Source organism: Opisthocomus hoazin, chromosome 26, assembly GCF_030867145.1.
Source record: "Opisthocomus hoazin isolate bOpiHoa1 chromosome 26, bOpiHoa1.hap1, whole genome shotgun sequence".
Taxonomy (NCBI): Eukaryota; Metazoa; Chordata; class Aves; order Opisthocomiformes; family Opisthocomidae; genus Opisthocomus; species Opisthocomus hoazin.
The window spans coordinates 5,606,544-5,629,750 of record NC_134439.1 but is presented as its reverse complement, the minus strand read 5'-3'; the positions used below and the strand labels follow the sequence as shown (position 1 = coordinate 5,629,750).

At 68.1% G+C, this 23,207-nt stretch overlaps 2 protein-coding genes across 2 annotated transcripts; one reads left to right on the top strand and one right to left on the bottom strand.

Moving 5' to 3' along the window:
• Positions 1-1,074: 1,074 nt before the first annotated feature.
• LOC142364255 (uncharacterized) lies at positions 1,075-5,136 on the bottom strand. The gene is made up of 5 exons (XM_075443562.1): positions 4,638-5,136; positions 2,938-3,204; positions 2,203-2,434; positions 1,504-1,757; positions 1,075-1,256 (listed from the first exon to the last, which is right to left on the bottom strand). The coding sequence occupies exons 1-5, from the start codon at positions 5,134-5,136 to the stop codon at positions 1,075-1,077; spliced, it is 1,434 nt and encodes a 477-aa protein (XP_075299677.1).
• Positions 3,679-15,834, top strand: TBKBP1 (TBK1 binding protein 1). The gene is made up of 11 exons (XM_075443536.1): positions 3,679-3,797; positions 4,704-4,972; positions 6,624-6,848; positions 6,930-7,052; positions 7,129-7,233; positions 7,815-7,968; positions 8,053-8,213; positions 8,304-8,353; positions 13,444-13,562; positions 13,833-14,572; positions 14,736-15,834. The coding sequence occupies exons 3-11, from the start codon at positions 6,627-6,629 to the stop codon at positions 14,862-14,864; spliced, it is 1,803 nt and encodes a 600-aa protein (XP_075299651.1). The 5' UTR covers positions 3,679-3,797; positions 4,704-4,972; positions 6,624-6,626; the 3' UTR covers positions 14,865-15,834.
• The last annotated feature ends 7,373 nt before the right edge of the window (positions 15,835-23,207 follow it).

The window sequence follows — 23,207 nt, the reverse complement described above, 5'->3', positions numbered from 1 at the left end:
TCGCAGCTCAGGCCTTGGGTGAACCCTGGGAGTCTGCAGGCTCCAAGTGCCGGGGGCTGTTCCTACAGGCTGGGGGTCGGGAGGGATTGCTCCCCCCCTCGGTCCCCCCTCCAGGTCTCCATCATCCCCTGCCGCGGGGACCATGGGAGTGCATGGAGCTGCCAAGCCCTCCAGTGCACCCGAAACGCACTGGAGTTCAATAATTCAGTTACGGAGCGAAGATGGGGATCTGGGGGAGCGGCTCGGAAACGCGGGGGGAGGCAGCCCCCGGCCGCAGGGCGAAGCACGGCCGGGCAGCGGGGAAGGGAGCACCAGGGACCGACCCGGGCAGGCAGTGGAGGCCCCTGTGAGATGGCGGGGGGTGGAGGAACGCGGCTTGGAGCAGGATTCGGGAGCAGCGGAGGAGCCAGCGGAACTCCTGGCCGGGAGGGCGGCTGCTGGTGTTTCCTCCGCTGCGAGCAAAGCCGGGTGATGAACGGCAAAGTCTGATGGGGTGCATACGCGTATTCCTGCCTGCATCCCTGCCCCTATCCCTGCCTGCATCCCTGCCTGCATCCCTACCCACATTCCTGCTCACATCCCTGCTCGCATCCCTGCCCCTATCCCTGCCCGCATCCCTGCCCCTATCCCTGCCCATAACCCTGTCTGCATCCCTGCCCCTATCCCTGCTCCTATCCCTGCCTGCATCCCTGCCTGCATCCCTACCCGCATTCCTGCTCACATCCCAGCCCACATCCCTGCCCCTATCCCTGCCTGCATCCCTGCCCCTATCCCTGCCCCTATCCCTGCCCCTATCCCTGCCCGCATCCCTGCCCCTATCCCTGCCCATAACCCTGCCTGCATCCCTGCCCCTATCCCTGCCTCTATCCCTGCCCGCATCCCTGCCCGCCCGCACCCTTACAGGTGCCTCTGCCTTCAGGCTCGACCGCCCGGGGCAGCCGGCGAGCGGGGCCGCTGCAGAGCGAGCGACCGGTGATGGCTCTGCCCGGTGCGTTCGGGCACGGACGCTGCTGGGAGGGAGGGGTTCTGCCTGGGTTTGCGATGGTTGCCGTGAAAGCTGGCTGCGACGCGGCGTTAGAGCCGTTCCTGTCGCGCTGGGCTTGCGTCGCTCAACCGCTGCGTCCCAAACGTCCGGGTGCTGCGAGCCTGCGCTCGCCGTCGAGGGCTCTCCCCGTCGCGGGGTGCCCAGCACCCCAGAGGCAGCCGCGAGGGTGGGCGAGCGACCGCGCCGCGCTCGGCTTCAAACTCTGCAGAAACTTTTGGGAGCAGGAGAAAAGGCGACAGGGGGGTTGGGGGGGGGGGGGGGATGCCCTGCGCTGCCCTCGCCTCCCCACCCCGGCATCCCTCCTGCACCGGGGCGGCTGCTGGGGAATCCGCAGGGAAGGAGCGGAGCATCCCACGGGGCGGCCGGGCTGGGTCCGGCTCTGCCCGGAGCCGCGGTCCCGGACGGTGCCTTGGCCGTGGGGGTGCAACGGGGACCCCAAATCCCAGGGTCTGGTTTACACAGGCGACGATCGCAGGGATCGCCCCTGCTGCCCCGAAAGCCTCTGCCGACCCCGCGACAGCTCCTGGGGCGGCCGCCAGCCGCGTCGCGAACTTCTGCGCCCCGGCCCCTGCGTGCAGCCCCTCGGGGTGGGGGGGCTTGGGCCGTGTCCCCCTGCCCGCTGCGACCCCCTGGGCTGCGCATCCCCGGCCCGACGCCCGTCTCCATCAGCCGAGGCCGCGCTCTTTTCCTTGCGTCAAAATTAACTTCGAACCTGATGGAAAAACCTTAATTTGCACTTCAAAGCGCTTTGCAGCAATCTGCCAGCGCCAGCCAAGCCCGGAGCTGGCACTCGGGATTTTTCTGGGCCCCTGTTTGCGGCAGAGCCCAATCCCCGGCTCCTGCCTGCCCGCGCCCGTTCGATGCCCTCGGGCTCACCCGCCACCCTGCGACCCCCCCAGCCCCCCCAGAGCGCTTGACCTCACCGGGCCGTGTGCCGAAGGCGAGGTGCCGGTCCCCTGGCAGAAATCCCAACGGGAGCACCCGCGCTTCGCTGGCCGAAGCCTCGCCGCTGCCCGCTGCCCGCCTGCCGTCGGCCTCCCCAAACCTCCCCAGCCTCGCGGCGCGTTTCCCCCCCCCAAAACCCCCATTGCGGCGCCCGGCTCCGGCTCCAGCCGTGGGAATCGCCCGGTGCTGGATGTCCCCCGAGCGGTACCCACCGACGCCGGCCTGGGGCGGGTGGGGGTCCGGCCGCGCCGCCGAAGCCCCCGTTGCTTCTCCGCCGGCGACGCTGCGCGCGCTGAATCACCGCCGTGCTCTGCCGGGCTCCATCCGAGCGATGATGCAGCGGCGCTAAACATAGCGCCGGGAAAGGGGGGGGTCCAGGACCGGGGCCCCCACGGGAGCTGCTGCCTGGGGGCTTTGCTCCCTTTTTGGGTCTCCGAGGGGGGCCTGGGGGACGCCGAGCGCTGTCTTTGCCCGGTTTTGCACCGACGCCTTTTCCCCCCCGCCCAACACGAGGCCGGGATGCGGGATGGCACCGTGCTGGGGTTTCCCGGTACCCAGGGACGGGGCAAAGCCCCCCCCCATGGTCACCATCCCATTGCCCCCTGCCATGGTCACCATCCCATTGCCCCCCCCGCCATGGTCACCATCCCATTGCCCCCCCCACACGGTCACCATCCCATTGCCCCCCCCATGGTCACCATCCCATTGCCCCCCCCGCCATGGTCACCATCCCATTGCCCCCCCCATGGTCACCATCCCATTGCCCCCCGCCATGGTCACCATCCCATTGCCCCCCCCGCCATGGTCACCATCCAATTGCCCCCCCCACACGGTCACCATCCCATTGCCCCCCCCATGGTCACCATCCCATTGCCCCCCCCGCCATGGTCACCATCCCATTGCCCCCCCCATGGTCACCATCCCATTGCCCCCCCTGCCATGGCCACCATCCCATTGCCCCCCAGGTCCTCCAGCGGGGGGGGACGAGGCCTCGGCAGCGACGCTCGTGCCGTCGGGGTCAGCCAGCACCGTGGGTCCATCCGCCCTATGCCGGGGGTCCGTCCGTCCAGGCCGGGGGGGCTGTGGGCGCGGGGCTGGCAGCGGTGCCCCGCACCCCGGGGTGGGGGTGGGGGTGCAGGAGTCTGTCCCCCCGAGCACGGGACTCGCCGGCGGAGCCCCCGGCAGCGGCGAAAGGAGAGCAGCTATTAATAACCCTGCGCAGAGAGGGGAAAAAATGTAATTCCATCATGGAAGCGGCTCCGAGAACAATTCAGGGAATAAAATGTTCTCGGGGGGGGCAGGGAGGGAGGGAAGGGGGGGACACAGACAGCCCAGCCCCCCCGGCGTGTGGCTGCGGCCCTGCTCTGCCATCGCCCCCTCGGGAAGGGAGAAGCCCCCTCCCGCCCCCCGCTCCGGTCCCGGGGTCAGCCCCGGGGGGGGGTCCCGGCCGCAGGAAGGGGTTGGGGTCCGGTGTGTGACCCCCCCGGGCAGGGGGTGCGGCTCCCGTGGCGGGGGGCTGCAGCGGGGGTCCGGGACCGGGGGGCAGCGTTATCCCCCCCCCTCCAGGGACCCTGCCGTGCTCCCGGGGATGGGGGGGGGGGGGGGGGGCAGCCCCGGGGGCGGCCCCGGCGCGTGGCGGGGGGAGGGGCTGGCGGCCGCCCGGTGCCCACGTGGTTTCTCGGTGTCTCCGGAGCGGAAGAAACGGGGCGGCCGCGGCCGGGGCTGCGGCCGGACCGGGACCGGGGACCGGGGACCGGGGAGCGGGGAGGAGCCGCATCCCGGCGGGCATCGCCGCATCGCTGCGCCGGTGAGTGCGGGGCCGGGGCCGCGGGGAGGGGAGGGGGGAACCGGGCCGCCCGAGCACCCCCCCGGGCCCCCCCGGCCCCGGTACCCGGCGGCTCCCGGCCTCCTCCGACCCCATCGCGTCCCCATCCCCTTCCCCATCTCCAGCCCCATCCCAGTCCCCTTCCCCATCTCCATCCCCATCCCAGTCTCCATCCCAGTCCCCATCCCCATCCCCGTCTCCCCCGGCCGCCCTCACCCGCGGCTCCAGCCCCGGCTCCGCCCCGGACCCCCCCCCCCCCCCCGCCCCAGTCCGTCCCCCCCCTTCCCGAGCCCTGCCCGGAGCCCCCCAGCGCGGTGCGGCACCGGGCCGGGGTCGCGGGGGGGAGTGGGTATGGAGGGGGTGCGGGGGGGGGTACCGGAGGCCGCCGCAGACCGGGCCCAGCCCCGCCCCGCCGCTGCCCGCGACCCCCGCCCGGGCTCAGCGAGGGGGGGGGCACCCCCGGCCCCCTCCGCCCGCGGCCCTGCAGCCCGTCCGCGCCCACCCGGGACCGTGGCCTGGTGCCACCCGCGTCCTGGCCTCCAGCAGCTCCCCCCCCCCGCAGCCCCCCGACACGGAGAGACCCCCGCACCCCCGGGGAGGTGGCAGCAGTGAGGAGGGGGCTCGTCCCGCTCGCAGCCCCCCGGGGCAGGGGCAGTGGGGGGCTTGGTCCCACCCAGCGCATCCTCCCAGACCCCCCGAGCAGGGTCGTGGGTGGGGGGGCCCGGACCCCTCCCCAAATGACCTCTCCCCAGTGGCACCCGCTGCCAGGCGCAGCCTGTTCCGGTCGCCGCCGGCGCACCGGGGCGACGAGCTCCCGCTCACCGGCCGAGCCCTCCCGCGGGGTCCTGCTGCCGGGGAGCCGCAGCCCCATTTTCGGTCTCTTTGAAGGCATTCGTAGGCCTCGAGGAAGGGCCGACCGCCGGCGACGCGGAGGGAGCGTAGGTGCTGCGGTGCCGTGGGGATCGCCGCCGTTAACCCTGGAACCTAATGACGGCGGCGCCGTCTCCCGCTGACCCTCTGGTGGTTGATGTCCTGAGCTCCCACCCGCCGCGGCTCCCCGCCCGCGCCGCCGACGCCTGAGACCGCGCGTGCCTTGCGCCGCAGCCCTGCCCAGCCCGCACCGCCTCGCCCCGCGCCCGGGGCCCGCTGCCAGGCAGGTGTCGCGGCACGGTGCCGGTGGGGAAACTGAGGCACGGCTTGGGGAGCGGCAGGCCCTGTGTGTCGGGGAGGGAGAGGGTCCCGGCCCCGCTTGGCGCTGGGGGCTCCCCCTCCACCCCACGTGGTGCCCCCGGGCAGGGGTCCGGGCACCCACCGGCCCCATGACTCCTGGGGTTTTGCCTTGTGGGGGTCACCAGGGGCTTGTGGGGGGGTCTCATCTTGGCTGACGGTGTGCCTCAGTTTCCCCAGGGGGGATAACACTGCTCACGGTGCCCTCCCTGCACCCCGATGGGTCCCCTCCATCGCTGCCGGGGGGGTGTAAGGCCGTCACGGGGGGCGGGGGGACAGAGGAGGGGTCGCAGCGCTGGGGAATTTGTCCCCGTCCCAGCAGCGGCTGTGACAGCCCACGACTGCCCGGCCCGGGCTGAGGGGGGGTCACCGTGTCCCCGCGGGGCAGAGCGGGGATGGGGGTGGCAGCGGGTGCTCCAGCGGTGGCTCGGGGGGGCCGGGCTGCGTCGTGTGTGTCCCCCCCCGTCACCCTGCAGAAATCACCTCCCCTCCTGGCTTCGCGCTATGAATTATTTGTGCGGCCGCGGCTCCCGGATGTCTGCCCGAGCCGGCGCGGCTGCGTGCGGCCGGCGGCTGTCCCAGTGTCCCCAACCGGGACTGGGACGGTACCGGTGCGGCCAGGGCACCGCGTGCGGGTGCCGGGGCTCAGCGCCGCGCTCGCTGCTGGCTCGAGGCGCCTTTTCCCCACGGGCCGGTGGTGCCGAGCCGTGGCAGAGCTGCCGGTGCCGGTGGTTTTTGGGAGCCTCGACCGCTCAAAATCCCCAATCCGGGACAAATCCTGCGGTGCCGGGCAGAGAGGGATGGGCAGGATCGGGCATCCCCCCCGGGGCCGGCTCGGGGGGGTCGTGGGGCAGGTGGGTCCCCACGGGGCGAGCGGCGGTGCCGGTATATAGGGCACGGCGCGGGCTGCGTGCCGCCGCGGAGGCGTGGGAGGGCGGGAAGCACCGGCACCGGCCGCTATTTCTGGCGCTTGTTCCCGGGGGGGGGGACACGTGGGGAAAGCCACCGTGTCCCCCCCCAGGGATGCTCGCTGCCGCCCCAGCTCCCGGCCTCGTCCCCCGCCGCGGGGGTGCTGGGACCCCCGTCCCACCCGGCGGGCGCGGAGGCGATGGCCTGGCTGCCGGTGACACGCCGAGCTCCCGCAGACCCCGCCGGGACCCAGCTGGGCTTGGGGGGGCTGGCCCGAGGGGGGCCCGATCCTGCCCATCCTCTCCGCCTGGCACGGCAGGATTTGTCCTGAATTGAGGAATTTTGAGCGGTCGAGGATCGCAAAAACCACCGGCACCGGCAGCTCTGCCACGGCTCGGCACCACCGGCCCGTGGGGAAAAGGCGCCTCGAGCCAGCAGCGAGCGCGGCGCTGAGCCCCGGCACCCGCACGCGGTGCCCTGGCCACACCGGTACCGTCCCAGTCCCGGCTGGGGACACTGGGACAGCCACCGGCCAGCTCGGGCAGCCATCCGGGATGTCTGTGTCCTGCGCTCGGTGTCCCCGCAGCGCGGCTCCCGGGGCTGCCCCCGGCCGGGTTCATCCCTGCCCCGCGGTCACCGGCGGCCGTCTGTCCGTCCGTCCGTCGCAGGCAGGACATGGACTCCATGTTCGAGGACGACATCAGCATCCTGACGCCGGAGGCGCTGGGGCCGGACGAGGACTGGCTGGACAGCCCCAACACCGACCTCTCGGGCGAGATGTGCTCGGCCTCGCACTTCGCCCTCATCACCGCCTACGACGACATCAAGAACCGGCTGACGGGGCTGGAGAGGGAGAACTCCACGCTCAAGCGCCGGCTCAAGATGTACGAGGTCAAGGTGAGGGGCCGGGGGGGGCTGAGCCGGGGGGGGGGCAGAGGGCCGGGGGTCCCCGCTGACGCCCCTGCCCCGCACCCGCAGTACCCGCTGATCGGCGACTTCGGGGAGGAGCACATCTTCTCGCTCTACGAGGCCAAGGAGACGTCGCTGCTGAAGAGCGAGAAGGCGTCGCTGCAGCAGCAGCTCAACCAGTTCCAGCACGAGGTGAGTGGGGCCGGGGGGGACACGGGGAGGGGGACCCCGAGCTGCCCACCCACCCCCCCGTGCCCCCTCCCGGCAGCTGCAGAAGAGCAAAGAGCGGGAGGAGCAGCTGGAGGAGATGATCCGAGCCTATGAGAAGCTCTGCGTGGAGAAGGCTGACCTGGAGACGGAGCTGGGAGAGATGGTGGGTGCCGGCGGGACCCGGTGCCGGGGGACGGCGGGGGACGGTGGGGTCCCCTTCCCCACCCAGGCAGCGCGCTGCTCTGTCCCGCCGACCGCTCAAAATCCCCAATCCGGGACAAATCCTGCGGTGTCGGGCAGAGAGGGATGGGCAGGATCAGGCCCCCACCCCGGGGCCGGCTCCGGGGGGCCGTGGTGGGGGTCACAGGGCTGGGGGGGCTGCAGTGGGGGTCACAGGGCTGGGGGGCCGCAGTGGGGGTCGTGGGGATGCACGTGGCTCGGCTTTGTCCCTGTCACATCCCGCTCCTTGCCGAGGGGTGCTCCCGGCTCCGGCACGGCGCGTGCCCCCCATCCCAGCACCGCGTGTGTGGTGGCAACTGGGCATCCCCGGCTTCCACCACCCCGTCCCGTGCTCTGCCAGCGCGGGGGGGCCACCTCCACCGTGCCCCCCCCTCCTGGGCTGGTCCCCCCCCATTGCCCTGCCGGGACGGCCACCAGCTCCGCGGGGACCCCGGGGGACTGGTGGGAACCCGGGGAGGGGACGCGATGCCGCGGGGCTCAGCCCTCTCCCCCCTCCCCGGGCAGCGGGCGCTGGTGGAGACGCACTTGGGCCGCATCCGGAACCTGGAGCAGCAGCTGCGGCAGCGGGACGGCGGCACCTTCCCCGCGCTGGGCACCCCGCTGCCGGCGCAGGAGGTGCCATTCCTCGCCCTGCACCCCAACCCCAGCCTGACCCACGGTGAGCCACCCCCTCCCCACCCTGCGGGACCCCCCGGGAGACCCCCGCCCGGTGGCGGGGTGCTGAGGCGTGCCGTGCCCGCAGTGCTGGAGCGGGCGGGGGGCTGGCAGAGCCGGGGGCTGGAGGCCGAGCTGGAGGCGGCGCGGGAGGAGACCCAGCGCGCCCAGCACCGCGAGGAGCACCTCAAGGCCGAGTGCGAGCGGCTGCAGGCGGAGCTGAAGCACCTGCAGGACACCCGGGAGCAGGTACGGGGCACGGGGGGTGCCCCCGTGAGACCCCCACCCATCCCTGGGGCATGGGGGTCCGGGCGCTGACAGGGCATCTGCTCTCCCCAGGACCAGTCGGAGCGGGACATGGCCTGGGTGAAGAAGGTGGGCGACGACCAGTAAGTGCTGGGGGGGGACTGGGGCGAGTGCTGGGCTTGGGGAGGGGGGCGGGGTGTCCCCCACCGTGGCAGGGAGGGATGGGGGCACACAGGGTGCTCTGCTCGGGCACCGCTGGGCTTCGCGTGGGGCAGGGTCCCCGCGGGGTCCCCCCCGTTGAGGTGCCACAGGCAGGCAGGGTGCTGCCCCCCAAAAGCCCCCGCTGCGCCCCGGGGTCTGGAGCTGAGCTGGGCTCCAGGCGCGGGGTGGCCGCAGTCCGGTGGCGGCACTGGGCGGGCGACTGTGCCACTGCCTCCAGAGGGCACTGACAGCTTGTGGTGACCGCGCCGTCACCGCGCCGTCACCGTACCGCACCGTACAGCACCGTACTGTCACCGTGCAGTACCATACTGTCACCGTACCGTCACCACAAAGCACCGTGCTGTCACCGTACTGCACCGTACCGCACCGTACAGCACCGTACAGCACCGTCCCGTCACCACAAAGCACCGCGCTGTCACCATACAGCACCGTACAGCACCATATCATCACCATATGCCACCATACCATCACCATACGGCACCGTACCGTCACCATGCAGCACCGTACTGTCACCATACGGCACCGTACCGCACCGTACCGTCACCGGGCAGCACCGAGGTGTGCTGGGCAGCCGTGCCGGGCTGTGGGCTGCCAGCCTGGCTGCACTGGGCAGCGCTGGGAGCGTGCGCGGGGTGCTGGGGGCCGCTGGCTGCCCCTTCTCCAGCTCAGCGCCGAACCCCGCCAGCGGGGTCTCGCCGTGTCGCCGATGGGGAGCTGTCGCGGTGCCGGGGTTCCCTCCTCTGGCCCTGGCGCCTCTTCCTGGCCCCCCATCGCCGCAGCCGGGGGCTCCATCCAGGCACCCCCAGGGTGCTGAGCACCCCTGGTTTGGGGGTTTGAGCTGAGACCCCCAACCAGATGCGGGGAGGGGTCAGGGGTGGCTGTGCCCGGGCGGGGGCTGCGTTCCGTGGCCGGACCCCTGGACCCTCCCGGGGACCGATCCTGGCTTTGGGGCGCGCAGAGCAGCTCTGCGCTGGTGCTGGCCGTACCCCTCTAATTAGGCAGCGGCCTCGTTACCCCGCCGTCCTCACCCCGCCTCACAGCCCTGGCCCCCCCAGACCGGGGGTGATGGGTGGGGGCTGGCAGCCCCCGCCGAGCCGTGGACGGATGGAAGGTGACGCGCGGGGACGGAAGGTGCTGGGGTGCGGGGGGGGCTCCCCCCCCCGTTACCTCCTTTTTCCCGAGGTGTTGGACGCTTTCGCCATTTCTTGTCTCCGCGGCGTGGATCAGCGCGGGGGGCTCAGGGGGGCTGTCCCTGGGGGGTGCGGCTGTCACCCCGTCTCTCCACTGCGCACCCCGGGGGGGTCCCCCGATACCCCTCCCCACCGTCCTTCACGTTATTTTTCGCAGCCGGCAGAGCTGAGCTCGCCCACCCGTGCCACCCCCCACCACCATGGCGGGAGCCCCCTCTCCCTGGCCCCATCCCCGCAATATCCCCCCCCCCACTGCGAAATAAGTCTCCAAATACATATATATACACACACTTTTTTAATATATAAAAAATATATTTTATAATTTTTTATTTATGTTTTTATATTTTTTATATATACACACACTTAATATATTTTTATATATTATCTGTTATATATTATTTTATTTATTTTATTATTTATCTTATTAATATATTCATATAATATATAATATACAAATATATAATATATATTTTATAATATATATTGTATATTTATATAATACTTCTATATATTATATAGTATATATCCTTTTTATATATTATATATTTTATATATATTACATATAATATATATTATATATAAAATATTAAACATGTATTAAAAAGTGTGTGTATATATAAAAATATAAAAACATAAATAAAAATTACATAATACAATAAAGTATAATATATATAAAATATATAATATATATTATATATACACACTAACATTTCCCCAATTCCCCTTGCTTTTCAGCCCGACTTCTCCAGGTCGGGGCGGGGAAACTGAGGCAGGGCTGGCTCCGCGCCCCTCGCCCGCCGGCCTGGGGGCACCGTCCCCCCTCCCCGGCCATGCAGCTCTTTCTGTCTGTCTGTAACCTCTTCTCTCCACCACTTTTTTTGGTGTGAAAGGTGCCTTATCGGCGCTTTCCATCTCCGGGCGCCTTTGCTGGCTGGCGTCAGCGTGCCGCTGTGCCCCCCCCCCCTTTTTTTATGGCTTTTTTGAGTTTTTTTCTTGCTTTTATCTGTTTTTTGTTGTCCTTTTGGAGGTCCCGGCCGCTCCCGCTTGCACTTTCTTGGGGTGAGGCCTGGGGAGCAGGGTGGGGGGTACCGGGGGGCTGGTAAGAGACAAGGGGGTCCTGGTTCTTCGCAGGACCCCCTCCCTGGGACATCACCACCCAGGGGTGACGCAGTGCCGAAAGCGGGGGGGGGGTGCTGGGTGCAGGGGGGTCAGAGCACCACCCCCCCCAGCCCCCATGCCGACACCGTTTTGGTGGGATTTGATGGGATTGAATGAATTTTTGCACCCATGGTTGCCCCGGGCTGGGACGTCCCCAGCTCCCCCAACCCTGCGGCAAAGGGGGGGGGTCCAGCAGCTGCTGGGGGTCATGCCCAGCACCCCCCCGCCCCCCCCCAGCCCGGCGGTGCCTGCGGTTCCTTGCTTTTTATTTCGATCTCCGCCGGCTTCGTGTTTACCACCCGCGACTCGAGGTCACCCCTTCCTCGCACCCCACCCCGCCGAGGGGGGGGTCTGCACCCTGGCCAGCACCCACACTTTTCCCCCCGCCCGAGGTGGGTGTGTGTGTGTGTCGTGTGTCCCCCCCGTGGGTTTCTGGGGTGCTTGGGGGGGGGGGGGGTGTGTGATGTGGTTTGCATCTCTCTGGGTACCGGTAACGTGGGTGATGGGTACCATTTGGGGGGGGGGAGCGGCACAGCCTCCCCCAGCTGGGTCTTGCACCCCCTCACTGCGTGCTTTTTGATAGGGGGGGCACACATTGCCCCCCAACCCCTCACTTTGGGGGTCACAGCGACACTTGGCAGCCCCGCTGTCCGTCCACCCCCACCCCAGCATCCCTATCCGGGGACAAGGAGGAGGTCGGTGGTCCTGCCAGGCCCCCAGGGGTGGAGGGGGGACACCCACGGTGCGGGGGGGTCCCGTGGGGTCCAGCCGGGTTTTCGGCGGCTGTTTTGTTCTCAGGGCTTATCTGCGGGTGCGTATCCAAACCCCACCGCGTGCCCTGAAGCGGAGCGTTTTTTGGGGGGGTGGGGGGCACCAAGACACCCCCCCCACCTCATCTTTCCCTCCCTCCCTCCAACACCAAACCTCCCAAAAGGCCTCGCAGACCCCCCCCCAGCTGCAGGGGGGACCCACGGGGGAGGTCTCTGCCCTCCTCCCCATGCAGGTGGGGGGTCCCGTAGGGTGCTCTGAGAGGGGGGGGCTGCTTGCTGTGTCCCGTCCCCCCCCCCCACACCCTAGCACCACTCGCTCCCCTGCCCCAGCGTTGTGGTTTTGACGCTTCCTCCCTGCGCCTCAGCGTGACTTTGGGGGGGCCATGGGGGGGGACCCCAGTGGCGAGGCTGGAGGAGCGGGGACCACCCCCAAGCACACTGGGGAGCGACCACGGGCTCTGTGCGGGGTCCCGGGCTGGGAGCTGGGTGCCCGCGATGGGCCGCGGAGGGGAAACTGAGGCAGGGGAGGTGGGAGCCAGTGCGGGGGGGGTCTGGGGGGAGTCGTGTCCGGGGGTGTCCCTGGGTGCTCGAGTCCTCGGTGCCGCCCTGGCAGGGCCGTGGGGACCCTGGGGACGTGGCGTGGGGACCCGGCTGGGGAAAGGGCTCTCTGTCTCTCTTTCTTTACATCTCTTTTTCACTTTCTTTTCTTTTTCTTTCTCGGTTTTCTTTATTTTTTCTTCTTTTCTTTTTCTTCTCTTTTTCCTCTTTTCTGTTTCCTCTTTATCTTTTTTCTTCTTTTCTTTTTCTTCCTTTTTCTCTTTTTCATTGCTTTTTCTTTTTTCACTTTTGCTCTTGTTCTCTTTTTCTTTTCTTGTTCTCTCTCTCATTTTCTTGTTCTTTTTCTTTCTTTTCTTTTACTTCTTTTTCTCTGTTCTTTTTCTTTTTCTGTCTTCTTTTTCTTTTTTCTTTTTCTCTTTTTCTTTTTCTCTCTTTTTTTGCTTTTCTGTTTCTCTCATTTTCTTGTTCATTTTCTCTTTTGCTTCTTTTTCTCTCTTTTTCTCTCTTCTTTTTCTTTTTCTCTCTTCTTTTTTCTTTTTCTCTCTTTTTTGCTTTTCTTTTTCTCTCCTTTTACTTTTTCTTTTTTCTTCTTTTTCTCACTTTTTTGCTTATTTTCTTTTTCTCTCTTTTTACCTTTTTGCTTTTTTCTTTTTCTTCTTTTTCTCTCTTCTTTTTCTTTTCTTTCTCTTTTTCTCTCTTTTTTTGCTTTCCTTTTTCTTTCTTTTTACCTTTTCTCTTTTCTTCTTTTCTTTTTCTTCTTTTTCTTTTTTTTTTTTTTTCTTATTTTCTTCTTCTCTCTTTTTGCTTTTTTTCTTTTCTTTTTCTTCTTTTCCTCCCCCCCTGCCCCCGAAGAGATGACAGGAGGGCGGGCAGGGGCAGACCTGTCGGCTGCTGTTACGAGCGGCGTCTCCCAGGTCCCCGGGGTGTCACAACGGCTCAGCTGAACTCCCCGCGCGCGGCGCAGGAGGACGCGCTGAGCCCCCAGCCCCGCGGGGCCCTCGGGAGACGGCTTCTCCCTTCGCATCACCGCAGAGAATATGGTTTTGAAAAGCGACACCGAAGTTGGGGAAAAATTGATGACTTTGTCAGGGCCTCCGAGAGCTGTGGCGGGGAGCGCAGCACCCACCTCCCTCCCGCTCCCGGCTGCTCCCGGTGCGCGGGGCGGCCGCGGGTACGATGCCGTGCGGTGCACGGACGCAACTTTTCACTTTTGAGTTAAAAAACTGAATTTGGGTTTGTTATGGGTGCACCCCATGGCACCCCATGGCAGGGGGCCCCCCCGGGTCGGGGGACCAAGGGTGTTTCGCCCTCGGTGACGCTTCGTCCCTGCCGCAGGGTGAACCTGGCGCTGGCCTACACGGAGCTGACGGAGGAGCTGTGCCGCCTGAGGAACCTCAGCTCCCTGCAGAGCCAGATCCTCCGTGCCCTGCTGCAGGAGAAGAGCCTCAACGGCGGTAAGGGGGGGCCCTGGGGGCTGCACCCCACGGCCGGACGGGGCTGGGAGGCAAAAAACGGGGGGACCACACTGGCTGCCGTCATCCTCCGGCCGGTGCTGAGCTCCTGCGGGGAGCATCCCGCCCAGGGAGCATCCCTCCCGGGGAGCATCCCTCTGTCCGTCCGGGATGCACACAGCTGACGAGGGGTCTGTGCTGCCAAGCTGATGGTGGGGTGTGTGTGGGGGGGTATTTTCTGTGCTTCCCCCCCCTCCCCGTTTCACTTTGCAGGCCAGCGCCACTCCCCGCTGTCCCAGTGCCATTCCCCAGCCCAGCAACGCCGCTCGCCCGCCCCGCAGTGCCCCTCGCCCGCTCCGCCGGGGCGTTCGCCGGCACCCCAGTGCCAGTCGCCAGCGCTCCAACGCCGCTCGCCGGGACCCCCCAGCCAGTCGCCGGCCCAGCAACGCCGCTCGCCAGCCCCCGGCCCCTGCCAGTCCCCCGCCCAGCAACGCCGGTCCCCGGTGCCCCCCTCCAACCAGTCGCCCGCCCAGCAGCGCCGGTCTCCGGCCCCGCCGCCATGCCCGTCGCCTGCTTCGGCGTCGCCGCACCGGCTGCCCGGTGAGAGGATGGAGCTGGGTTACGCCAAACCCTCCAGCCGCCACGTCAAAGCCGGCTTCCAGGGCCGTCGCAGCTACTCGGAGGTGAGCAACGTGGCCCTGTACCAGCAGAGCCGCTCGCTCTGGCTCCAGCCCGAAGCCTCGACGCTCCCCAAGCACCGGCCCTACGGCGAGGTGTACCTGGGGGGCACGGGGGCCCCCCTGAGCGCCCGCCAGCCCTTCGAGGAGCACATGCGCTTCGAGAAGCAATCGTCGGATGAAGAGGAGTGGGCGCTGCCCAGCCCCCCCAGCCCCGAGGCGGGGGCCATCCGTTGTGCCTCCTTCTGCGCCGGCTTCCCCGACGCCGACGCCGTGCACCGGACGGCCGCAGCTTACGCCCGGGCAGAGCACGCGCAGTCCTGGCCCTCGATCAACGTAAGCGGGGAACCCCCCCCCCTCCCCGGGGATGCGTTGCGGTGGGTTGAAGACGGTGGGCAGGGTTGGGGAGAGGCGAGGAAACCCCCCCCCCACCACCACCACCAGGCAGGTGGGGCGGTCAGCCAGCGGCGTGCCTCAGTTTCCCCGTCTCTGACCGCAGCTGCTGCTGGAGACGGCGGACTCGGAGGTGCGGAGCTGCCCGCTGTGCCAGCTGGCCTTCCCCATCGGCTACCCGGACGATGCCCTGGTGAAGCACATCGACTCGCACCTGGAGAACAGCAAGATCTGAGCCTCCCCCCCCGCCGCCTCCCCGGGCTTTGGATGCTGCATGAAAACACACGAGGGGCGACACGGCCCCCGAAATACCTCCAAGCCTTCAGTAGCTACGGAAAGACTGAGCCCACCCTTACCCCGGAGCCCCCCGGCCCCCCCGTATGTGGGGTCCTCCGCTCCCGCCTCGCCCCGTCCCTGCCTCTGCGCCGGGCTGGGATGCTCGAATCGGGGGGGTGCCAGGACAACGCCGTCCCGGGCGGCGGCTGGAGGGGACCTGTCTGCGCCCGTGGGTGTCAGCTGCGCCCGTGGGTGTCACTGCTTGATCTCAGGGAGGATTCGAGGGGCCGGGTCCCGGATCGGGCCCCCAGGAAGCAGGTGAGGGAAGGGGCTGCCCCTTCCCCTGTTCCTTGGGTTAGGGGGGGTGGGAGTGGGGGGGGCGGCTGCTTGTTCTTGGTCCCCCTCATCTCGTCCCGCCGGTTCAAGCGTCTTTCCACTCTTTTACATTAAAAGCACCCCCCCCCTCCCCATTTCTCCCCCTCCCCACAACGATGCTGCTGAGAAATGAACCCTGAGGCGCAGCATGGAGCCCTCCCCCCCCCCGCATTGCACTGGGCTCTGTGGCTTGGGGCTCTCCCTGACCCTCATACCCCCAGCGTGGGGACAGCGCAGCCCCCCGGCAGCCCCCCACACCCCCCGGGCCCCCCCTGCTTTCACCTGGGGCTGCAGGTGGCTGCTCACCCTGAGCCCCCCAGCCCCGTCCCCCCCCACGTTCAATCTACCTCAAAGCTGCCGGGAGAGGGGGGGTCCACAGCACTGTGCCCCCCCGCTGAGCCGCTCCGCGCTGCATGTCCCCCCCATACCACGGTGCGCACCCCCCATGCACCCCAAGGGGCTCGGCCGGGTGCGGCCCCCCCGCTGCAGCGGGACCCCCCGGGCAGAGGGACCCGCGCTCTCCGCAACGCCACCGACCCCAATAAAACCTTTCCAGCACCCGAAACGCCGTGGGGGGGCCGAAGCCGTCTCCTCTCTTTGGGTCCCCAGCGAGGGAGGGGGGGTGTCCGGGCTATGGGTGCCCCCCCGGGGGGCTGGGGACGGGGCAGGGGACGAGCCTGGCACCGGGGCATCCGGCCAACTCGTGTCGCCAGGGCTCAGCGGGGCGGCCGCGGGGGTGAGAGGGTTCGGGGTGCCCGTTGCGGGTAACCCCGTTCCCGGCACGGCGGCACGTTTCGGGTTTACTGGCCCGGTGGGTGACAAGAAATGGGACAATCCAAAGCAAAACAAACAAAAAAAAATCATCGCCGGCCCCGGGGGTGATGGCGGGGACACGGCCAAACCCTGACGCCGCGGCGCTTGTCCCAGGCCTGGGGGGTCCGTGGGGTGGGCACAGGGGGGTCGTGGCTGCTGTGATGCCAGCGGCTCGTGGCACGGTGGGATGACGCCGTGCCACTCACCCTGGTGACGCTGGATGTCCCCGGGGTGAGACACAGCGGGGGGGAAGTGGACATGGGGGCCCCCCACGAGACCCCTGCTCGGAGCAGCCCTGCCCGTCCCCGTTATCCAGGCGAGGGGAGCCGGGGGGGAGAGCGCGTGGCCCCAAAAGGTGCCAGGGACACGATGGTGGCAGAAGCCACCGGCGAGGTGCCCGGTAAGGGAACGCCGAGCGGGGCGGCGCGGGGGGGGAGCCGGGGCGGCGAAGGTGCCCATGGGCACGACGCCGGGGTGATGGGCACTGAGCCTCGCCGGCGGAGCCCGCGGAGGGCAGCCGGGCTTCGCGCCTCCGTCACCTGCTCACGCTCGACCTCGTTAGCGGCCGCGCTTCTCCCGCCTAACGATGCCAGCAAACCAGCGGGGTGGGGAGACCCAACTGGGTTCAGGGTCCCCGGGGGTGAGGGTGCTCCTGGGTAACCTGGGGAAGGGTCTGCCCTGTGCCCCATCCCCCCCGACACTGCTCTGGCAGCACCTTGGGGACCCGCTCCTCCGTGTTATTGTAGGACCTACAGCCTCCCTGCCTGCGGGCTGGGGGTCAGGGCCGGCCCCGCGGGGCCCTCGGCTGATTTTGCACCCTACGGGGGTCCGGGTGCCCGACCTCAGCGCTGAGACACCCTTAAACTGGGCTGCTCCTGGGGAATCCCTGGCCCTGCCTGGGAGCATCCGTGTGATGAGTTGTGACCGTCCTCCAGCCTCTCTGCCTTGGGGCATCCATGTGACGAATTGTGACCGTCCTCCGGCCTCTCTGCCTTGGGGCATCCATGTGATGAGTTGTGACCATCCTTTGGCCTCTCTGCCTGGGGGCATCCGTGTGATGAGTTGTGACCGTTCTCTGGGCTTGCTGCCTGGTGGCATCTGTGTGATGAGTTGTGACCATCCTCTGGCCTTGCTGCCTGGGAGCATCCATGTGATGAGTTGTGACCGTCCTCTGGCCTCTCTGCCTGGGGAAGGCTGCAGGAGGCCGGGGGGGGATGTGCTCTGTCCCAGCTCCTCGAGCACAGCCCTGAGCAGGGCGCGGAGCCGGTTCCCAGCCGCTGCGGCACAGGAGGCTGCGGGGCGATGGTGTGAAGGAGATAGCTCCGTGCCTCCGGCGAAGCAGCAGCAGCAGCGGGCGTTATCGCAAGCTGATCTCTGCGTCTGGCGGGGAGGGGGGGGGAGAGCAGCCCCTGCCCAGGGCTGAGCTGGATCGGGCCCCACGGCCGGGCACCACCAGCTCCGGGGTGCTGGGCAGCGAGGGACCGAGGGAGCCGAGCTGGGGGGGTGCGCGGTGACCCCCACGGGGACACAACGCTGCAGGTGAGAGTCCCAAAATGAGCAAACTGGGGGGTGGGGGGGTTGCACCCACCTGGGGACGAGGCCTGATCCGCACCCAGGGTGGCGTCGAGGGTGACCAGGCTCCTCCACCCATCCACCAGTTTGGACTGGAAATGCGGTGGGAGAAGGGTGGAGGGGGGGGCCCAGAGGTGGGCAGGGGGTGCCTGGCCCCCACCCTCTCCCGCCACCCACTCTCCCCTCCCGGCTCCTCGCTCTTTTTTTTTGAAATCACGTGATAAACGTCAAACTGCGGGTGCCGTTACTCATCCCGCCGCCGACTCAGCACCCCGGGGGCGGCTGCCGCTGAGTCAGGAGGGCGCTGGGCTCCCCCGGGGCGCGGGGACCCCCGGACCCCCCAAAACACCAGCCCCTCCCCGGCTCCTGGGCCGTGCGGGGACTCTGGGACGTGTGTCACCCAGGGGAGATGCGTCCCCGTCCTGAGTCCGTGATGCTCATCTGAGTTTGGGGGGCCTGGCGCCCCGAGTTTGGGGCATTCGCCTCCGAAGCCGCTGCCTGGGGGCTGCCCTTGCTGGGGGGGGACACGAAGGGCTGGCGGTGGCCCCAGGATGCCTCGTGCTCACGGGGCACCCGAGGCTTGGTGCTCGACGGCCGTGCCACGCTGCATTACCGGGGCCGAGCAGCTCACCACGTCCCCGAGCAGGATGCAGGCTCATCGCCCCCCCCCACACCCCCACTTCAGCCGTGGGGACCACCCAACCTCAGCCCCACTCTGCCTGGGGAAACCCCGAGCCCTCCCCGCTGCGAGAGGGACCAGATCCCACTGATGCCCCCCACGCCCCCGTGCCTCAGTTTCCCTCACCCACCCCGCTGCGACTCCGCCGCCCGGTGCGCGGGGCGAGGGGGGCTGCCCGGGGGGGGGGTGGGGGGTGGGTGTGTGGCCCCGTTTCCTCCGACCCCCCCCGGGTGCCGTCGCCTCCCCGGCACCTTGCCGGAGGGAGCTGCAAACCGCAGCGCTGGGTTGTGGTTTTGGTCTCGCCCTCACCCCCCCGGGGCGGCAGGGCTTTAAGCCTGGGGCGGGGAGGGGGGGGGGCTGAAACGGGTGCCCACCTTGGGTGCCTGAACACCTCGCAGGGCTCTGGGAGCCGTGATGCCACCCACCTGTGGCACCCCCTTCCTCCCCGCTACGGTCCTGGTCCCCAAACCCACACTGGTGCAGCTGCCCTGCCCCAAGGGTGCTGAGGGGGGGGCTGGGGGGGACAGGACGTGGCCCTGCTGTCCCCATGGGTCAGGGCAGGGCACCGGGTGGCCAAGAGCATCCCCCCCGCTGCCACCGGCATCACCCCCCACTCCCCGCAGCAGAGTCTGGGGACCGGGACGAGGTGGTGGCCGTCTCAGGGGGGGTCTGGCGTGGGGGTCCCGCTGGCAGCAGGGGGGGGAGGACCCACACTGCGGCTCAGGGGGGCTTGGCGGGGGTCAGGCATCGGCCTGGAGCCACCAGGTCCCCGCTGCGACCTGGCTGGGCCGGCTGCGGTGACAAGGGACGAGCCTTCCCCATGTCAGCTCCGAGAAGGCCGGGTGGTGGGGGGCTTCCCGCGGTGGCAGGGGCTGGGGTCCGGCCCCCCCATCCTGCCCCAAGGGCGGAAGGAGAACCCCCGAGGGGGGGGATTGTCACCCCGAAACCCCAGGGATGTCACAGCCGCTGCACGGGGCATCATCCCCCCGCGCTGCCCGTGTGTGGGCAGCCCCCTCCCCACCCCGCGCCGTGCTCCCCACCCATGGCTGTGGACTGGCTCCGCGTCCCCCGGCGTCCCCGGTGCCACCCCGGCCTCGCAGCGGGGTCACACCTCGCCGTTCCCTATGAGGCAACTTTCTTTTTTAATTCCCAGCAAAAAAAAACCCCTCTTATTTTGGGCCGGCTGAAAAGTTTCTTTTTCCAGCAGGCTTTCGGGGTTTGGGGTTTTTTTTTTTCTCTTTTCTCGCCGTTTCCCTCATTTAGGGGAAAAATGCAGCAGCTCTCGCCGCGCCGGGGCCGCTTTCTCCCGCGGCTGGGTCCTGCGGCGCGGGGAGGGGGACCTGGGGGGCTCCTGCCCCATCGCCGGGCATTCGGGGCCAGCTCCAGGCAAGGGAGGACGGCGGTGACAGCCCAGCGTCCCCAGCTGCGGGTGCTGCCCAGGGGGATTCTCTGATGTCTAGTAAGGGTTGTGCTGATGCCTTGCCCTGGGTGTTGCTCGCTCCTTTTGACTTCGCCCGCTGACGGGCTCCGTACGCTCGTGGGGATCACCCGCGTGGACAAGCTGATCCCCCCCAAACCGGGCTGGAAGGATCCCCACGGCTCCAGGGGACCCCCGGCTCGGCCCAGCTCCCCTCCGTCGGGGTTTATAGGAAACGGCGCTGCGAGGAAGCGCCCGGCTCTCGTGCCCGGGTGAGCGTTTCTTTCCAGCCGTGGGCGCCGAAAGGCCCCTCTCGGCTGCGGATCCGGTGTGAGTCAAAGCCGGAGCCCTGGGGTTCAACCACAAGCCCCAGAGCTGCCGTGTCACGGGGCAGCATCGCCAGAGGCGTTTATAAGAAATGGAGGGGCTGCCCAGCCGGGGGAAGGGACCCCGGCCCGCGCGGGGGGCTTTGCCCACGCTCTTGGGGAGAAGCCCTTCACCCCCGCACGCGGAGGTGGCACGACCGGTGGCGGTGACCGTGGTCTCAGATCTTGGCCCACGTCTTCTGCAAAGGACTCGGGGCTGCTGCGCTTCAGCTTCTCAGCTCGGCCCCTTCCCGGGGGTGCCCGCATCGCCCTGCGGAGCCCACGTCACTCTAGGGTGCTCACATCACCCCCGGGTGCCTGCATCCAGGCTGGGTGCCTGGTCCCTGCATCACTCTGGGGTATCAGCATCACCCCTGGGTGCCTGCATCCAGGCTGGGTACCCCATTTGTTGGCATCATCCTGGGTGCCAGCATCACCCCTGGGTGCCTGCATCCAGGACGGGTATCTGGTCCCTGCATCACCCTGGGGTACCAGCATCACCCCCGGGTGCCTGCATCCAGGCTGGGTACCCTGTTTGTTGGCATCGTCCTGGGTGCCAGCATCACCCCTGGGTGCCTGCATCCAGACCGGGTACCTGGTACCCACATCCACCTGGGGTGACTGCATCCAGCCAGAGGGTCTGGTCCCTCCATCACCCTGGGGTACCAGCATCACCCCAGGTGCTTGCATCACTCCTGGGTGCCTGCATCTAGGGCGGGTACCTGGTCCCTGCATCGCCCTGGGGTCCCTGCATCCAGCCAGGGGGTCTGGTCCCTGCATCATCCTCGGGTACCAGCATCACCCCAGGTGCCTGCATCACCCCTGGGTGCCTGCATCCAGGCTGGGTGCCTTGTCCCTGCATCACCCTGGGGTCTCTGCATCACCCTGGGGTGCCTGGTCCCTGCATCGCCCCTGGGTGCCTGCATCTAGGACGGGTACCCGGTCCCTGCATCACCCTGGGGTCCCAGCATCACCCTGGGGTCCCAGCATCACCCCTGAGTGCCTGCATCCAGGCTGGGTACCTGATGCCTGCATCACCCTGGGGTCCCTGCATCACCCTGGGGTCCCAGCATCACCCTGGGGTGCCTACATCCAGGCTGGGTACCTGGTACCTGCATCACCCTGGGGTCCCTGCATCACCCTGGGGTCCCTGCATCACCCTGGGGTCCCAGCATCGCCCCGGGATGCCCGCCTCGCCCCGGGGTGCCCAGCTGGCCCTCGCTGCAGGCAGCAGCTGCCCGTCGCTCCCCTGCCAGCTCCGGCTCCGGCCGCGGCACCGCTGGGTGCTGGTCCCCTCCCCGCACGCGCGCCGGCAGCTGCCTGACCTTTCGCAGATGCTCTTCCTGGGGAGGCAGAAGGCTTTCGCACGTGCCTCGCCCTCCCTCTCCCAGCTCCCTAAGGCCTCGGGGGGGGTGGGGTGGGGGTCCCACAGTCCCTGGGGACCCCCTGCCCTTGACGCCTGGGATGTGCCAACCCTGTCACCCCAGGGAAGATGTGGCATGTCGCCTCCTGGCCAAGCCGCGCCGGTGTCCTTCCTCATCCTCGTGATGGGATCAGCTCTGCAGTATCCATCTGTGGTGATCCCCCCCCCGCCATGTTCACAGCCATCAGGGGGGCCGCGGCCTCAGATGACAGCGGGGAGGGGGGACACGCACGCGGCCCCGGCTGCCATGTGCCCAGCGCCATCACGGATCCTGCGGAGAGACAAGTGCCACCGGGTCCCCCCCAGGGACCCTCCGGCTGCCGACCCGGCCCCGGCCTCGCGCGCGGGACCCGCCATCTCGCTGCGGGGAGGTGACGGAGCCAACGCGCCGTGACATGGGCCTTCGCGCTCCCCCCGCCGCGGCCAGCGCCTCGCCGAGCGCCCGCCGGGGGGGACTTCTCGGCTGTCACAACCCATCTGCGTCGGGGGCAGCGTCTGCCGGCGCCGTAAGTGGGGTTAAACTGGGGGTCACCCGGATCGAGCATCCAACAGGGGGGTGTCTACTGGAAGACAAGTCATCGTGTCCCCCCCCCAAGTCACCCTCTGCCTGGGCACCCCCATCCCCGGTTGTCACCAGGGTGGGATACAGGGGGTGATGCTCCATGATGCAGCGGAGCGAGGGACAGAAAACTTGTCCCCTGGTCCCTGTGTGGCTCTCGGGGACAGCGCGGTGGTGGCCGGCCATGGCGGTGGCCCCGTGGGAGCTGCGCCTCGGCTCCTGCTGCAGGTCCTGGCTCTCGCCACGGCCGCAGGGACGCGCGGGGCTGTGACGTCCGTGACCCGCTGGTGGCCCTGCTCTGGCCGCTGGCCCGAAATCCAGCACCAGGCGGGCGCCCGGGGGCCATCGACACCCACGCCGGCAGCCTGAACTCCCTGCGACCCGCTGGGACGGCGGCCACGGCCACCGCCAGCACGAGGCCACCCCGGGCACCGGGCCACCCTCACGGGGAACACAGCCCCAGCGGTCCCCGCTGCAGTCCTGCCTTGAACCCCCCTCCACGGGAATCCTTGGGGGCCCCCCAAAAGCCCTCCAGCACCCGCGGGGCAGCTTGGGGCTGGGAAAGTGACTTTTTGGGGACAAATCCAGCCCTGCTTGCAGCAGTGGGAGCGTCCTGGTCTGATGCCGAGCCCCGGCGCTGCGGCAGAGCCGAGCTTTGGGCAGGTGGGACTTGGGGCTGGGGTCTCACCACGCCGAGCTTTGGGCAGGTGGGACTTGGGGTTGGGGTCTCACCACGCCGAGCTTTGGGCAGATGGGACTTGGGGCTGGGGTCTCATCACGCCGAGCTTTGGGCAGGTGGGACTTGGGGCTGGGGGTCTCACCACGCCGAGCTTTGGGCAGGTGGGACTTGGGGTTGGGGTCTCACCACGCCGAGCTCTGGGCAGGTGGGACTTGGGGCTGGGGTCTCACCACGCCGAGCTCTGGGCAGGTGGGACTTGGGGCTGGGGTCTCACCACGCCGAGCTCTGGGCAGGTGGGACTTGGGGCTGGGGTCTCACCACGCCGAGCTCTGGGCAGGTGGGACTTGGGGCTGGGGTCTCACCACGCAATGCCGACAGCGTGTCGCGTCCCCTTCCTCCTCCATCGCCCCCCTCCCTCAT

Excerpts from the sequence above, each read along its gene's own strand:
- LOC142364255 (XM_075443562.1), bottom strand. The coding sequence starts at position 5,136 with ATGGGGCCGGTGGGTGCCCGGACCCCTGCCCGGGGGCACCACGTGGGG. Across the intron at positions 3,205-4,637 it reads CCCGCGGGAGGGCTCGGCCG|GGTTATTAATAGCTGCTCTC; the intron begins GTGAGCGGGAGC and ends CTCTCTGCGCAG. Across the intron at positions 1,257-1,503 it reads TCCCTGCGATCGTCGCCTGT|TTTCTGCAGAGTTTGAAGCC; the intron begins GTAAACCAGACC and ends TGCTCCCAAAAG.
- TBKBP1 (XM_075443536.1), top strand. The coding sequence starts at position 6,627 with ATGGACTCCATGTTCGAGGACGACATCAGCATCCTGACGCCGGAGGCG. Across the intron at positions 6,849-6,929 it reads TCAAGATGTACGAGGTCAAG|TACCCGCTGATCGGCGACTT; the intron begins GTGAGGGGCCGG and ends CCGCACCCGCAG. Across the intron at positions 7,234-7,814 it reads AGACGGAGCTGGGAGAGATG|CGGGCGCTGGTGGAGACGCA; the intron begins GTGGGTGCCGGC and ends CTCCCCGGGCAG.